Source organism: Macrosteles quadrilineatus, unplaced genomic scaffold (assembly GCF_028750875.1).
Source record: "Macrosteles quadrilineatus isolate MER2022 unplaced genomic scaffold, UCM_ALF_1.0 Scaffold_1__1_contigs__length_201487025, whole genome shotgun sequence".
In the NCBI taxonomy this organism is placed as follows: Eukaryota; Metazoa; Arthropoda; class Insecta; order Hemiptera; family Cicadellidae; genus Macrosteles; species Macrosteles quadrilineatus.
In genome coordinates, this window is record NW_026542594.1 from 59,901,806 (window position 1) to 59,919,230 (window position 17,425).

Genomic DNA, 17,425 nt, shown 5'->3' on the forward strand with positions numbered 1-17,425 from the left:
TGTTGCAACATGTTAACCCAAACAACTCTAAGTTGTAATTAGAATTACTCGAATTTTAGCATAACATTTTCCTCGGCGTTATGTTTCATACTCTGCGGCTCATTGAGCAGCACGGGTTCTCTAGTATCTAATAATGTTTGTAAATAAAATAAATTAATAGGTTATGTACTATATATACTATGATCATGGCATCAATTTCCGAAACATGTAAGTAATATAAAATAAAATGTTTTTAGGGTACTGTGGTATTTTGATTTACTTAGTAACGTATTTATATATATATAGGCTATATGTATATTTATATACATCGATAGCTCGAGCAAAAATTATCCGATTTTGATTGAATTTGGTACAAATGTGTAAGTAAACCTACGTTTATTCGAACAAATTTTGCGATCCAGCATAATCGGACCATGGGAACGGGGGTTTATGGGGTAAAAATGGGGTTTTCCCCAATTTTTGACCCTAAAAACAAAAAGTTTGCAATTTTTTTTCAAACCGTTTTGTAAAGCTTAAAAAAAGAAATAATTTAGTATATTGGAGCGCTGTTATATGCCTAACGGTCACAAAGAAAATTCAAAAATAGTGAAATTTAAAATTCCCATGTTATTCTTATGGAGAAAATTGTTGTAGTTTACTTGTTTTTGAAATACATTGATCAAATTTGGCAAATTCATTTATTTCATCTTATACTATTGACGAATGGTCAAAAAACACTTTTTTCCTTCCCCGTAGCAGCAAACCTAAGCACTTGTTAAATCCTCTGTTATTTAAATAGGGAATAAATATGTCTTATTGATGGAAATATTTTAGTAAAAATGTAATCAGACAAGTTGAAATTCGCTTAGTCTGCAGGATTGCTGTGGTGGGGGTATTTTTATCAGCTATAGGCATAAGTATACTAACTACAGGTTTTACGATAAAATGCATATTTTTCCAGCTATTCGCAAAAAAAAGTCTGAAAAATGTGGCTCTGTCGTTGCATTAAATCTGACAATTCTGAATAATTAAAAAGTATTGACTTTTTTATAAAAAACAAGAAAGAAAATAGTTGTTTAAAATTAGTCTGTTTATCGATTTTCGCACTTATTTTGATTACAAAATTTTTGAAACCTTTAGAAGGGGTTGTATCTACATTCTACACCCAGTGAAAAAGCAAAACGATGCACAAGGTAGACTTAGAAATAGAGGACAAGTAGGACCTAAATCAAAATTTTAATAATAATCTGTGCTCTATGGGATAAATACACGAGAAGATGGTCATTGACTGGACTATCAGTGATAATGTAAAATATATTTGTAAAGGAATAAGTTAGTATTACAATAAGATCTGATAACTAAACATACAAATATTGTTATATTCGTTGGTTACACTGTGGCTTTTACAACAAAGATAAACATCAGCCATTAATCAATTTTAGTCAGCCCTCCCACTTTTTTATGGTTTACTTGGAAAGAAGTATTACTGTAATAGTAAGTGTTCTTTGTATGAGCTAAATATAGCTTTTTAAAAGAATCATTATTTGGTGTTTCATTAAGATGCTTTTGTAAAAGTGATAAATGAACACATCCATTATTATTCTGTTTCTATAGCTTGATAATGCTAGTATTAAGGTTCTTAATATATGTCAATATTTATTTTATGTAATTAAATCCAATAATGATTAATTAAAATTAAACTAAATGCATTTTAGCTGGAGGCTTATGGAATTTCAGTAATTAGTTTATTATCTTTAAAATTAAGAAGGGTTGAGTCTTGAGTCTTGCCATGAACAATCCAGTTTTCTCTGGTAAAAGTTCACAACGGAAGGTAAAGGTAGGAGTAGCCTGCGCCTAGGTTTAAGTTTCTTTATACCAACTCTGAAATACACTCTTATTGTGTGTTTACACGGAACCGGTGTCCATCCAACAAAGTGTCAACTCAAAACTGTTTATGACAGACTATTTAACAAGGCAGAAGGCATAATCACAATTAATTTTAACATTGATGAAATAAAATTGCTAAAGAGAGCCACAGTGTACCTAATTTTAAAATTATTAATTAACTTCAAACTAATAGTTTATTGTTTTTAATACTGGCATTAATTGACAATAAGCTTGGTGCCTACTTGTTCCTTTTCAAACAAAAAAATTGCTTAGCTTTTGTTAAATTGCACGCTTCCTGGTTTTTATAAACAATACATTTTATGACATGAGTTACTAATTTTAGGTGTGTTTTTAAACATTTTGTCAAACTATAGTGTTAAACACTAAATAAACAGTTATAAGTTAACCTGTTAAGTAATCTATATTTGAACCAGCATAGTTATAAAACTGTAATGAATTGTACCAGGGGGTTATTGAGTTTCAAATTTATTGACTATGGTTTGTAAAATATCCATTTGTTAAATATTTAATTATTTACAGATTATTTTAAAACATAATAAAATATTACCGTACTGAATGTTACTAAACTATGTCTAAAATGATAACAGGGAAACAATTCAATTAGTGCTACCAAATTATTTGTGATTTTTCATTTGATGAAAACAATACATTAGGTTAAGAGTAGGGTATGTCTCGTACATTTTATAATCTAGCTGGATCAAAAGTAAAATTTAGAGTTTGGCAGTTTGTTGATGTATTTTATGCTAGAATAATAAAAAGAAATATTACTTGTCCTTGTTGCAGTATAAGCCTAAATTAGTTAAACATTATTCATTTTCATCAAGTGATCTTACCATTTTTTGTTCTCAATTATTTTGTACTAAAATGGTACTTCTTAGTAATAAACAGTTATTTTAAACTAAGAATTTAAACTTAGGCTACATAAAATGGACAATTAATGAAATAAAAACATGTAAAATTTATTTTTCTCCCTTAACATTAGGCCTTTATGTATGACAAATTTTTTGTACTACACATTACGCATACCTACACATTTTTTCTTCTCCCCCATTTTTCTGTTATAGCTTCTGTGGTACTCACAATTTAAGTTTGAAAATATATTAATTTTCTTTCTATCACAGCATTTTTCTGGCTTTTGAAATTGCAGTTTGAATATACAATTAAATGGGTGAGTTCACAGATAATGAGTCCTTCAAGTGTAATTTCCAAGAAGACTCCAGTTGTATCCAAGAAATGAAGTCGGATAGTCTCCATAATGTATACGACCATAAACCAATGCCACATTCCATTGGTACCTGTGAAGGGATTGTGCATGGACACAATGTTGTCATACAAGAAACTTCCAAATATTTTCAAGAATCTTATTTTACAAAAGATGTGCATCATAAAGATGACAATTTAAAATGTGTCCATCCTCAGGAAGACAAAGATTTTGATTTTATTGATAACGATCCACTTTTTGAAGGAATTCCATTGCTATGCAAAGAGTTCGGCATATTTACTTCAACTGATAAAGATAACACATCAGTACAACCTAAAAACTATGATTATCATCATACTAATGAGAGTAGTTTTGTCCCACCAGTAATTAGAAATCAACTATCTCAACATTATGAATACATTACCCAACAAAACCAAAACATTAATCATCCTTATGAAAATGAATTTGATGATTTATACTACACTGTTCCTGGATCAAGGTCTAACACAGAGAGTTTTAGTGAATTGAGATTTTCCCTTTCTGAGACTCATTCCGAATACAATGTTTCCGAAAGTGGCAGTAATGCATCACAGGAGGTAGAATTACTTGATCCTAATGTGATATGTAGTGAAAAACAGTCTCTTGATGGGTTTTGTAATCCTCCCAATATACCCGTTGACGATACAACTGGAATCCTTTATGAAATGTGTAAACAGATTAACAAAGTGCCAGAATTATTAAGTGGTTCAAGGAGACCGGTGTCTGAAACAAGCACAAGTAGTTCAGACACTACAAACATGTCTGGTGGAACCTTGGAAGAGAGAGTATTTTCTTGCATTAATCACTGTGATATCTTATCCCAAATGGAACTCAACACTAGAAGAGGTCAAGATGAACTTGGCCGACTAGAGGCTGCAGTTGACAGAATGTTAAACCAGGTAGAAATTCAAGAAAACTTATTGAAAGAAGATTTAAATTTTGTTCCTCTTTTGTTGGAAAGGAAGGAAGTAAAAGCTCTTCCTTTGCTTGTAAATACTCTATGTTTGTCTCCGACTTTGAATCGAAAAGAGGTAGAACCTGCATATTTTGAAATGAAGGAAAAAGTAAAATTCTATCAGACAAAGAGGAGCAACTTTACATCAGATCCAAACCTTGCCCAATGTGACGACACATGTAGAAACATAAGTGCAGATTTTTTTGAAAATTGCAGTATCAGAAACTTGGAAGAATCTGTCAATAGACTATTGAATCAGGTAGAAAAAGAAGAAGAAAAGCTAGGTCTCAATTCAAATAACCTTGAATCAAGACATATATCCCCAATATCAACTTCTGACATATCCTCTGAAGATGACAGTTACAGTGTGTGGTGGGAAGGGGCTTATAGAAGTCTACCCCGACATCCTGGTAGGAAAAGGCTAGCAAAAACCTCTACCAACCAAAGGAGCAAATCAAAACATAACAATTCAAATACACAAGATAAAAAAAACAGTATGAATAACTCAGAAAGTCCAAGGAATAACAACACTGCACAATCAAAATTATTAGTAAAAACAACTGAAAATGGAAAGAGTGCTCTAGAAATCAGAATTTGTAACAAATTCACTGAATTCTCTTCTGTTGAGGGTGATAAGAAATTTAGTCAAATGTTTAAGGATTCCCAATCACAGGTATTTTCTGCTTGGAATCGTTCATTGCCAAGCTTACAAGACAGGAACTTTTTCTCGTCAAAGTCATTATGTGGGACCTTTAGTTCTGACTCCCTTAACTACTTACAATATTTACAACCATCAGACTGCATCCAGTACTTTATCCCTGGCCCCAGTACGGTTCTCGATAGTGCAGGCTATTGTACTTGGACTGATCGAATAAGTGGAGGTAAGACAGTTAGTTCCTTGAGTTGTAGTCAATGTTGAAAACTAACAGCATGATATTTTTGCTATAACTCTCACCACATATGTCATTAGCTATTAGTGGGGATGGGTAGCAAAAAAAAATTCAGTTCTGGCAGGGAACATGCCACTTGGGGTGGTGATAATATAAAAGACCAAGAATGTAAAACCGCGCAGACCCAAATTTTTAAGGAACTCGGTCATCCTTAATGACGTCATCAAGATGGCGGCTGTAAAAGGATGCTGGGTCGCCATGAATTGATTATAACACCCCAATACCTGAACTGATTTTAATGAAATTTGGCATACAAGTACTTGAATAATTATCTCGACCCTGTTGTCAATGGTCAAGTTTGACCTAGTCGTTTCAAAATGGTGGCCGTTAATAACTAAAATAATAAAAATGTTTCAGTGTTTCAATTACATATATTTTAGCAACTTTATTATTCTCCCTGTAGCAACAAAGCTAAATACTTATAAAACCTAATGTTAATAAAATAGATGTAATGAAAATCAAATCAGGCAAATGGTAACTCACTTGGTCTGCAGGTTTACAGTGTTAGGAGTATTTTGCCTATTTCATGAAATGCAGGGACGGCATCACAACCTGTGATTGCAAGGAAAATGAATAGGTTGCTGCAGATCTCTGGAGGGAGTTGAGAAGACAAAACACTGAAAAATTTTTATTATTTTAGTTATTAACGGCCAGCATTTTGAATCAACTAGGTCAAACTTGACCATTGACAACCTGGGTCGAGATAATGTATTCAAGTACTTGTATGCCAAATTTCATTAAAATTGGTTCAGGCATTTGAGTGTTATAACCAATTCATAGTGACCCAGCATCCTTTTACAGCCGCCATCTTATGACGTCATTACGGATCATCGAGTTTCTTAACCTTTCAGAGGGCGCATTGGTTTTTAAAACGGGAGAGGGCGCACCCGGAGGTTACTTCCGGGTCAATAAAAAAAAACATTTATGAAGTAAAATTTGTATTTTAGTACACAAATTAAGTTTTATTTTTAATTTTAAACATCAAAAATATGTTTAGTAAACTCTTAATTATACAATAATTTAATTTATATTTTATAAATATAAAATTAAACTATTATTCTATCAAATTTTCTAACATAAAAGTATATGAAGAAATCTTTTACAAGAATATATTCAAGAAGTTAATTTAAATTTTACCACAATGTCCTATAATGTGGTTTTAATTGATAACACTCTCAATACCCGATGTTTTAAGTAATTTAAGAAAATGGGTATCTTAATACTAAATGGCTCTGTACATACGTCGTTCGTGAATCTCCCTTTCAGCATGGCTAAGAGTGTTGCAATTCGAAATTTAACTTCTTCTGTCATCTTGTAAAAACTATATATTTAATAAATAATGACATGAATTGTAAAAAAATAATTATTTACAGTAATAGTTTACACGCAATAATCAACGCACACACTAAACTAGAGGTCGCATCACGGAAGTTGCCTCCAGGCTGTACGAGAATCGGCAGAGCGCACACGGAAGTTACTTCCAGCCTCTTACAAAACTGAACAAAACTAACAAATATAAAATAGTAGGGGTGAGTTTTGACCTTCACTCTATTCTAGGAATGAGGTGCGTGAGGTACAGTGACACTCACACTGCCGACACCACTCAAAATAATATAATCGCAAAAAATAAAACATCCCTGGAGGTTACTTCCGTGATGCGACCTCTGGAAGGATAAAAATTGGGGTCTGAGCGGTTTTACGTTCAGGAACTTGTATACCATAACCACCTCAAGTGGCATGTTCCCCGCCAGAACTGAAATATTCCGCCACTTTATACAACCAAACAACCCCACTATATAGCCCATAGTCATGTAGTATGAAATAAAAATTATCCTCATAAAAAAATATAGCAATACCATTTGCACACTTAAATTAAATTTTTGAACAAATGTTTAAACAATTTTGAGTTTCATTCTTTTAGTGGCTTGCGTTTAGTACTGCAACAAGGACACTCGTATATCTTTTTGATAAAGCTAGCATAATTTTAAGTTGTGTATTCATAGATTATTCATTTATTATTTATAAATTATTATTTATTTATTATATTCATAGGATTTATTATGCTTATATGGCAATTTCAGAGCATCCTTCTGTTAGTCTGGGGACTAAAGACCATGAGTACCCTGATTCTACTGCTACTGATAACTCTCAGATATTTACCGAAACAGTAAACATTGAAACACACGAGCATTTAGCAGACAGAGTTAGAGATAAGGAAGCAAAATATCACTTTACAATGACAGCACTAAATAATGAATCTTATAAAGAAGTGTTTAATTCACTTACAGTTTTCTTGGAAAACGAACAAGAGTACAATAAGGGATATTCCCCAACAAAACTTGATGAGGTTCCTGTTTCAGTCAATACTAATGTTCCATCTTCAGATGAAGCAGAAGGAAATCATTCAAAAAATGAAAGTGATCCTAAGTCTGACAAATCATTTGTTGGGAAAGTATCACAGAAAATCTTGGGTGTTTTTAAGAAAGATGATAAAGGCAAATCCAAAAACAAAAATAATAAAAATAGTAAAAAAGATGAACATTCAAAAGATTTATGTCAGTTAGATTTAGTTGACGAGTCCCTGAAAGAAACTGTATCTGAAACGGTAACAATAAGTGTAAAACCAGTTTCATCAAAAAGTGATTTTGTAGACGAACATGTTGAATCTGATATTACTAGAAACATGCAAGCACATCCAGTAAATCTTGATAATAGCCTAACTTTTGAATCCACCCCAGTGTTAGATAATAAAAAAGAAATGGTTGAAACTAAAACTGATGTGCTGTCTAAAATTGGTCGACTTAATCAAGGTAAAGATGAAGTGAAAGATAGCATTACAACCAAACAATCAATAGATATTCAAATTGACTCTCCGGAATATAATGATTTAGTGGGTGATAATACTAAAAAATTTGACATAACCTGTCAAGAAAGTAGCAACAGAGAAGTCGATAATTTGAAGGAAATTTTTCAAGAAAAAGAAGACTTATCAAGTCTACACTTAAAAACACTATCTGAAAGCTCTAATGGTCATATTGTTGAAAAAATCAACAACAAAGAAATATCTGCCCAAAAAACGAGTCGGAAAGATGCCCTATTGCTCCAGGAAACTGATAGTAGTTTTCAAAAGTTTGTAACAAAAGAAAATTATGATGGAAATACGATTAACTCACTTTCTTTAACCCCAGAAGGACCTACAGAGTATGTTGTTGATCAAATTGCAAAATTTACTAATGTCATTAAAACAGCAGAAAAAAGTTCTTCTGTATTAAATCAACTTCAAAATGATATACAGAAAGAAACACTGGGAGAATATGATGAAAAAGAAAGTACATTGGTCAAAACAGCTGCAGAACATGTGGAAGAGTGTGTCTCTGATTTCAAAGATAAACAATATGATACTAATAAATTGTTACCGCATGTTCAAGATAAGATTCCAGGAGAAGCTGAAACAAAGATTATTGCCGGACAAACAGATTTTTTGACACAAAGGCAAATAGATGATGATAATAAATTGGATGTTGTGAAAGAAGAAGCAAACGTAGGTAAAACTATAAATCCAAATGATCTGTCACTTGACAATAGAATTTCAACTATTACTGATTCTGAATCAAATAATACTGCTGGTCAAAAAGTGATGTCATTTTTTGGCGCATTTTTTGGTAAATCAGATGAGGCTGAGGATTTTAAAACAAAGGGAATGCAAAACTCAGACTCAGAAGGTGTGGATAAAGGAGTTCAAAGAAAATCTAGTGACCCATGTACCACAGACAGTAAAAAAGAAATGGAAAGCAGTCTGGACCATATAGAAATTAAGGGATCTCAGCTTTGCTCAAATGTATACGAGAATAATAGCAACCCTGACACAAGCAAATTTGGTGAAATAGAATCAAATACTCTACCAAGTGGTACTGTTTTATCTCTTGCTAATGACAAAAGACAGGACCCTACTGAAGATGGTAGTTCTAATGACAAAAAGCTTTCTACATATACAGCTAGCCTCGGTTTGGGTAATACAACTTCAAGTGATGATCTGTCTACTCTTGCATTAAAAGATAACGTGTCTGAAAATATTGAAAGTGAAATCAAGAATAAAAATGAGGAACTGAATAACATGACAGCCAACTCAAAAATAGCTATCAACTCAGATAGTTTTGAAAAGAAAGATCCTTCAGATTACGAAAATAAAGATTTTGGTTGTGATCAAAGTAACAAGGAGACAATTAATGCATGTTCCAAAAGTGTCAGCCGAGAAACTTCTCCTAGCATTTTGAAATCTCCCAAAAGTGAAAATCAACTACCCGAAATTCCTCACAAAATCATAGAAAGTAACGATGAAAAACTTAATAGCATGTTGATAGATATGTTAATGGAACAGGAATGCATGGAAATTCCAAGTGAAGAACTTTCTACTGATATTAGATCACAGCCAGAACCATCTACATTGTTTGAATTAAAACATGACCATTTAGGCAATTTTAGTGAAACATCGGATATTAATGTGTTAAAATCAGAGCATAGCTTCGGAACAATAGAATCATTAATAGTCAGTCCTAAAAGTAATACAATTTCCGACAAAGAAAAATCACCAGTAAAACCATACGTTACAACTCCAACCATGCAGCGAAGAAATATAGGAGGATCCCAACGGTTGTCAAGAGAAGAAAGGCCTACACTTAGAGAAATATCATATTTGAGTGATAATTCTAGCTCAGATGAGGAAACTTCTATCAGATATATTGTAACTGAACCCATAGACCAATCGTCGTCAACAAGAAAAGTATCATTTCAGTTTGAATCTGAAGATGAAACATACTTGAAAGTATCAGACTCTAACAGTGAACCTGACATAAATGTTCGAGATATTACATCTGGCCTGGAATCAACTTTAGGTGAAGAAACCAAAGCTTTCTTAGAAGATACAAGACTTACAGAAGACATAAAAGAGCATTTTAAACAAAACAAAAATGTAGAAAAGCGGTTTGAAAGGATGGCATCTGAAACACTAGAGGCAGATCCAGAAGTGAAGTTCACGGTGGACAAGGAGTTTCAGCGCATGGTTTCTCAGTTGTCAGCAGAAGAAGTTGAAGCTTGCATCAGCCAGTGGGATGAAGGAGGAATGACGCCATCTGAAGAGCAAGACTCGTCAAGTCCAGGTCAAAGCATTGAAACATTGCCACCAGAAGGTAGGGGATCTTTTAAAGCCTATGTTAGTTTCAGATTTGACAATTCATTTGAACTCTGACCTTAAACTATAAATTATTTCACACCATGGATTTCTTTATCCTATATGAACTAAAAATAATTTGCTAATAGTTGAGGTTAGAAATTAGATTGTATTAAAAATTTAAAATTTAAAATGATATATTTTATATACTATAAAATACAATAAACACAAAATTTTGGTGAATGAGAGTGGCTAACAAATAATATGAGATATCTTGTTTAACTCATTCAGCTCTTTATGTATTTTTAAAGCCAGTCTTATTAATTTATGTTCTTTTAAGGATTTTATTTGAATTATTCTAAGCACTAAACATTGTATAATCATGGCCCCACAAGAAAAAGATTTTATCACTCTTAAGATATTGTCAAACCTTAGTAGCAAATTTAACTGTCTATTACATTACTCACATTTGTTGTTTGATTACTAAAACATTAAATAGACAGGTTTCTCCTTATAGGCTCCTAAAAATGTTCATATAATGAAATTGGTAAAAAGGCCTTTTTTCAAAGTGATTTTCATATACAATGGTTTTCAGTATAACTTAAGTCAAATCTATAAGAAACTAAACTAATGGCAACTCAAATAGAACTGGTGGTTGATTAATACCAGCTGGCCTGTTTTAAAACATTACCTTGACCTGCCAGTTCTATTTGCTTTGACTATAGCATAATACAGGGTGTTTGTGAACTTTCTCGAAAAAACTCACAGGATTATTCCTTGGGTTAATACATGAATATTTTACATTATAAACATGGGTCGCCGGAGCCTCGTTTTCCGTCTGTCTGTCTGTATGTGTTTTTATAAATAACCTTATAACTTGAGTTTGAATCGAGGTACAAACTTTAAATTTGACACACTTGTGTATTTTAACGTGGTACACAAACATGCAAAATTTCATTTCGTTGACTATAGCCGTTTCAAAATGCCTGCCATCTAAAATCTTTGACCTCAAATTACACGAAAACCACTAGAGTTACAAAAAAACACAAGGATAACAAAATGTAGGAAATTTTATGCCAAATCAAATGACACCTAGATCTTAAAGATCGGACAACAAACAGCTGAGTTATTAATTTTTGTATAATTAATAATTTCTTTACTGGCTTTTAATAATTGTTATTGTTTATTCTTTAAAATCATCTGATACAGTGTACATTACGTAACTCAAACAGATCTCAATAGTTAAGGTAAAAATAGGACACTTAATACATTTACAATCTAGTAAAAAAACTAAATGTTAGGGCAAACCAGCTGTATTACATTGTTGTAACAATTTAGAAAGGATCAGATGATTTTAAAGCACAAACAATAACAATTAAAAGCCAGTAAAGAAATTATTAATTATTAAACAAATTAATAACTCAGCTGTTTGTTGTCCGATCTTTGAGATCTAGGTGTCATTTGATTTGGCATAAAATTTCCTACATTTTGTTATTCTTGTGTTTTTTTTTTTAACTCTAGCGGTTTTCATGTAATTTGAGGTCAAAGATTTTAGATGGCCGCCATTTTGAAACGGCTATAGTCAACGAAATGAAATTTTGCATGTTTGTGTACCACGTTAAAATACACAAGTGTGTCAAAATTAAAGTTTGTACCTCGATTCAAACTCGAGTTATAAGGTTATTTATAAAAAACACATACAGACAGACAGACGGAAAACGAGGCTCCAGCGACCCATGTTTATAATGTAAAATATTCATGTATTAAACCCAAGGAATAATACTGTGAATTTTTTCGAGAGAGTTCACTAACACCCTGTATATTTACACATAGAACATTATTGTTTAGTCAAATTCAATATAATATTTAAGAGTCAAAACCTTTCCCCTATGCCTACTTCCATAGAGAGAAAAAAAAAACAATTAATTAATTCGGTCATAGGTGTTTATCTACTTGTGAGGTTCTCTTTATGAGGCTTACATTTATGATCCCATGTTTTATGCATTCTGAAGGCTGCTTTATTTTATTACTACATGTTTTTGAGAGTTACAACAGCAAAATTTGAGGATTATCAATGGTTACGAAGTAGTATAATAAGTTACTTAGCATTCTTTTTGTATCAACAAGAACAATTAATAAATGGTCAAACAAGTAGCCACAAAAATGCTCCTACATGGTATTAGCACCAAGTAATGTGTATATCCTATTGATTTTTCTTAGTGAAGAAAATACTGATTGGTTAAAACTAAGAGTTTTAGTAAATAAATCATAGCTCATGGTTGCAAAAGCTTTGTTTAGGAATTTAATTATGGCCATTGACTAGATATAATTATATATAGTCAATGTTATAACTTACATAAAATCTAATTTACTATCACAACTCAAGTACCGTACTTAATAGTTCACTTATAGAACTGGGGGTGTATTTTCTCTTACTTATTTAATGTATAAATTAATTATTCTATTGATTTTTGTTTCCTAGTTTGATATCGTAATTTGTTATTGCGTTTACAGTTTGGTCATGGAGTGTTAATGGCTTGTAATGTCATTAAAGTGCTTATAGTGTGTCATAATATTTAGTAAAAAGGTGGCCAGAGTCAACTGGGATGGTATAGAAAGTTGTCTTTCTAACCATGGTAGAAAATTTAGTTCTTGATATTTCCCATCCCTAAATTGAGAAAGCAGAATACAGTTAGTTAATACAATTACAAATAATCACACCTGATTTTAATAAGGTAATAAATTGAAAGAATAACATACCAATAAGTACAGCTGAGGTATTTTTATCATTAGGTATATGGAAAGTTCCCTTCAGAAGGGATTACGACCTTGAAGGGCAATTTATGAAATAATGGATGGTTTTGCGCAAGGTTTCTCGTGATGACGAACATTTTAAGTATATGGTTTATTGAGGTGTGACTTAGTTTTCTCAAAAGTTCATGGGTACTTTGGGATTTACATATAGTTTATATACAGGGTGTCCCGTAACTCTCTGGACACTTGTACATAGCGTTATTCCTTAGGTCAAGACAAACACATTTCACCATAGGAACATGGGTCTGTGGTGTCTAGTTTACCGACTGTCGGCATTTATGTGTTTTTTACATAAACATTAATAAATCCTAAACGGTTTGAGATACAGCTTTGATATTTTGCAAAAATGTTAATCTTATTAAGACCCATTATTGTTAGAAATTAAACTAAAAACTCATTAACCGTTTCAAAATGGCGGCCATTTAAAATATTTGATGCCAAATTTCACAAAAACCGTTAACTTTACAAAAAAATTGCAAGAGACAAAAAAGTTTGTAAATTTTATGTAGTTTTCAATGATACCTTATTTGTTAAGATTGGATAAATAATAACAGAGAAACGTGTTGTTTTCGTAATGTATGACCACTTTTCTCCATTTAAACAATGCAAAACAACGTAAAAGGAGTATTAGCATTGTTTAAATGGAGAAAAGTGGTCATAAATTACGAAAACAACACGTTTCTCTGTTATTATTTATCCAATCTTAACAAATAAGGTATCATTGAAAACTACATAAAATTTACAAACTTTTTTGTCTCTTGCAATTTTTTTGTAAAGTTAACGGTTTTTGTGAAATTTGGCATCAAATATTTTAAATGGCCGCCATTTTGAAATGGCTAATGATTTTTTAGTATAATTTCTAACGATAATAGGTCTTAAATAAGGTTAACATTTTTGCAAAATATCAAAGCTGTATCTCAAACCGTTTAGGAGTTATTAATGTTTATGTAAAAAACACATAAATGCCGACAGTCGGCAAACTAGACACCACAGACCCATGTTCCTATGCTGAAATGTGTTTGTCTTGACCTAAGGAAAAACGCTATATACAAGTGTCCAGAGAGTTACGGGACACCCTGTATATTGCAAAATTTTTATTTTCTTGTAGTGATGTAATTCTTTTACAACAAATGAAATTTGGAAACTAGGCTTGATATTAGAATAATCACTGTTTTAGGGGTTGAATTTTTCTGGAATATTTCCTTGGGCTTGGGCAGTTCTATATTGTAGGCCTACTTTAGTTTATAATATAGTTGGATACTCAGGTGTAATGTATGTGCTTGCCTTGTAAACCTTGCTAGTTGCTGGTTTCACCCTCAACACAGATTGGACCACTTTTCAATGGTTCAAATCGTAAACCAGATGTTATTTTATAATTTCTTTAAGGAACAATTAGCTGGAGACCGAGCAAGAAAATCATAAGTAGGGGAGGGTGGGCCACAATGGAACATGAGCCACAATGAAACACTTTATGCTGGGCTACAATGGAACTGTTCCATTGCCCTAAAGTGTGATAGAAGCTCTTTTAAGTTTGAAGGGTCATTTACTTTTCCGAATGTTGCTGACATCACTATGGTTAAACTGAGTGACATAATTATAGATGTTATTGCCAGTTCCTGCTGAGACTGGATCAACAAAGAGACTGAAGTCAATTTTAGCGAATTTCCCTATAGGGAAGTAGCTATTACCGTAGGTGGCACGGTAAGACCTAGAACCGGGACCGATTTACTTTTTCATTTTGATGTCCCCAGAGGCCAAAAACACCATTCGTTCAAATTTTTATATATGTATATATATATATATATATAGATTTATATATATATATATATATATATATATATACGTCCGTGAACGCGATAACTTGAGTAATTTTTGTCCGATTTTGATGAAATTTGGTTTAAGGTGTAAAGCGGGATAAACTTGAATGAGTTCGCGAACCATCACGATCGGACCATGGGAATGGGGCTTTACGGGGGGTTTTATGGGGTAAAAATTGGTTTTTCTCACTTTTGACCCTCAAAACACAAAATTTCCAGATTTCTCTTTAAACCTTTTTAAAGAGCTTAAAAAAACAAATAATTTAGTATATAAAAGTATTTTTGTTCGATTATTAGTAACGGAGAAAATTAAAAAAATTGTAAATTTAAAATTCCCATGTTATTCTTATGGAGAATATTGTCAAATGTTGTAGTTTGCTTGTTTATGGATATATTTTGATCAAACTTGACAAATTTATTTATTTTGTACTAAGCTATCAAAATTTTACTCAAAAACACACTTTATTAGTTTCCTTGTAGCAGCAAACCTAGGTACTCGTTAAACCTAATGTTATTAAAATATATTTAACTGAAAATCAATTTAGACAAATGGAAATTCGCTTAGTTGGCAGGTTTGCTGCGGCGGGGGTATTTAAGTTTGAAATGAATTTTGACTTGTTTACTAATTACGAGTAGAACCATTTAAAACTGAAAAACTGATAGTTTTTACATGGATACCATTTGAGGTAATAAACAAGATTTATTGTACAGTATTTTTGTGTTTTAATTTGTTTTAATTTAATGATTGAAAAGTAAAGTATTAAAGTAAAGTATTACATTCCTACAAACTGGTTGTTGCACAGAAGTTCAATCAAGGAGACCCTAGATTACGTCTGATGTTTTGTCAAAGACTCTTTCAGCTGATTGAAGAATAAAACCTTCTGGGGCGCCTTATAATGTCACTTATAATTAAAATGGGCTTCAATGCAAAAGGAAGGGTGTTGTACCGTCCAACGATCTATGATTACTCAAATGGCATGACATTTGTTGTTGTTTCATACAACAATGAAAATTCTACGAGTAACAACAGCTGATTGACATTTGTTTGAAAATGGTCAGTTATTTATGGACCACTCTTTATATAATGTATGCGGGAAAGGTTTTTCCAGAAGTATATTTATCTTCTGAAGCTGCAAACAAGTAAAAAAATTGATTTTTAATTTCTGTTCCATTGTCCCTTATTTCCATCTTATCCATCTTATTTACATAAGGGCCTGGGTTCAATTCCTGTGAATTATCAATGGCATTTCACTATGTGATTCTACTGTGACCTGATGCCTTAAAACCCATTACAAGCTGTAATTTGCAATTTTTAAAGCTGTTTGGTGACTTTCTAAAGCCTTTTTTAACATCTAAAACTGTTTCCAAAAACCTCTGTTACGCTTTCATGACGAAATGTATGTTTAAACTTATATCTCCCGAGTCCAATAGGGGAGGGGGGTGGCTTTAGCCCCTATAGCCCCCACCTCGGTACCACCACTGATTTTAATCTCTACACTCAACACATAAAGAATTATAACTATTCTTATTTTACTATAAGTTCTTGTTTTATAAATTTAATAGATTCCATAAAAACTCTTCCTGTTAGATTAGACAGAATGGCACCATTATTCCCCCGTTTAAATTATTGAAAACTTGTCATTTCATCAACCTTAACCCATGTAAAGAGATAAGAACACTGTTATAATTTTGTGTAGAACACAGAAGCAAGAATATTGTATGTATTTTTTAAGGTTTCATTTGTTGCATATTACTGTACAAATTAAAAAAAAACTTACATTTGCAAACAATTTCAAAGTTAATAGACTTTGATTATGTGATCTAAAGTCTTTAATCAGCAATATATTTTTTTATGAATATTTAGCAGATATATAAAACAGATTATAAATTCATTACTTGTTCTTATATTTTTACTGTAGGAAATGCTCATAGCATAATCAAAAGGTTTACATTTAGCTAACATTTCCCATTTTTTGTCTATTAGAAGTCCTAAACCTTTGTATTAGTCTTTTTGTCTTGTACATTTACAAGCATTTTGGTATTTCCACATGTAACAGTAATCTATTAAAAATGATTATATGGTTAATTCTTCAACAAAAAAAATAACTCAGGGATATTTTATGAAATGTATACATTAGTTAAAATTTAAATTATCATGATTTTTATTTTGTACAAAATGTACAATACATAGTGTCAGCTTAAAAATACCTACTATAGTATACCAAAACTAGATATAGGTAGTTTTATTACTTATGCTATGTTTTGTATTTAAATCTACAAACTGACACTATTTATTGTGCGTTTTGTACATATTATAAATAAAGATAATATAAGGTTGAATTAGTTACATAAGTGGTTAGACACAAACCTGTTATAAATTTTATGGAATTTTTCTATTTTACTCTAGTTAAAATTGTTTAAGGTTTAACTTTGTGAAGAGAAGTCAATTGTAACTGTATCATATCACGTTCAACTTGAAGTTTTGTAGCTAATTCTGTGCATTTCTTAGCTCTCTTAGGATCAACAAATCCATTTCATTCTCAAAGTTCCCAGTGGATAGATTTTGAACATGAGGTCAGCAGCATTCCCTCTTCA

The 17,425-nt window shown here is 31.9% G+C and overlaps 1 protein-coding gene across 3 annotated transcripts in view; it reads left to right on the forward strand.

Moving 5' to 3' along the window:
* The window catches only part of LOC128983229 (uncharacterized), a 68,815-nt gene that overhangs the window by 31,872 nt on the left and 19,518 nt on the right, over positions 1–17,425 (forward strand). For 2 of the 3 annotated variants that reach the window (XM_054402452.1, XM_054402453.1), the window contains exon 4: positions 7,114–10,218. The exons of the other annotated variant lie outside the window; for it this stretch is intronic. In XM_054402452.1, the coding sequence (XP_054258427.1) occupies positions 7,114–10,218 (3,105 nt within the window). The remainder of the gene's footprint in view (positions 1–7,113; positions 10,219–17,425) is intronic. 3 annotated transcript variants of the gene reach the window in all.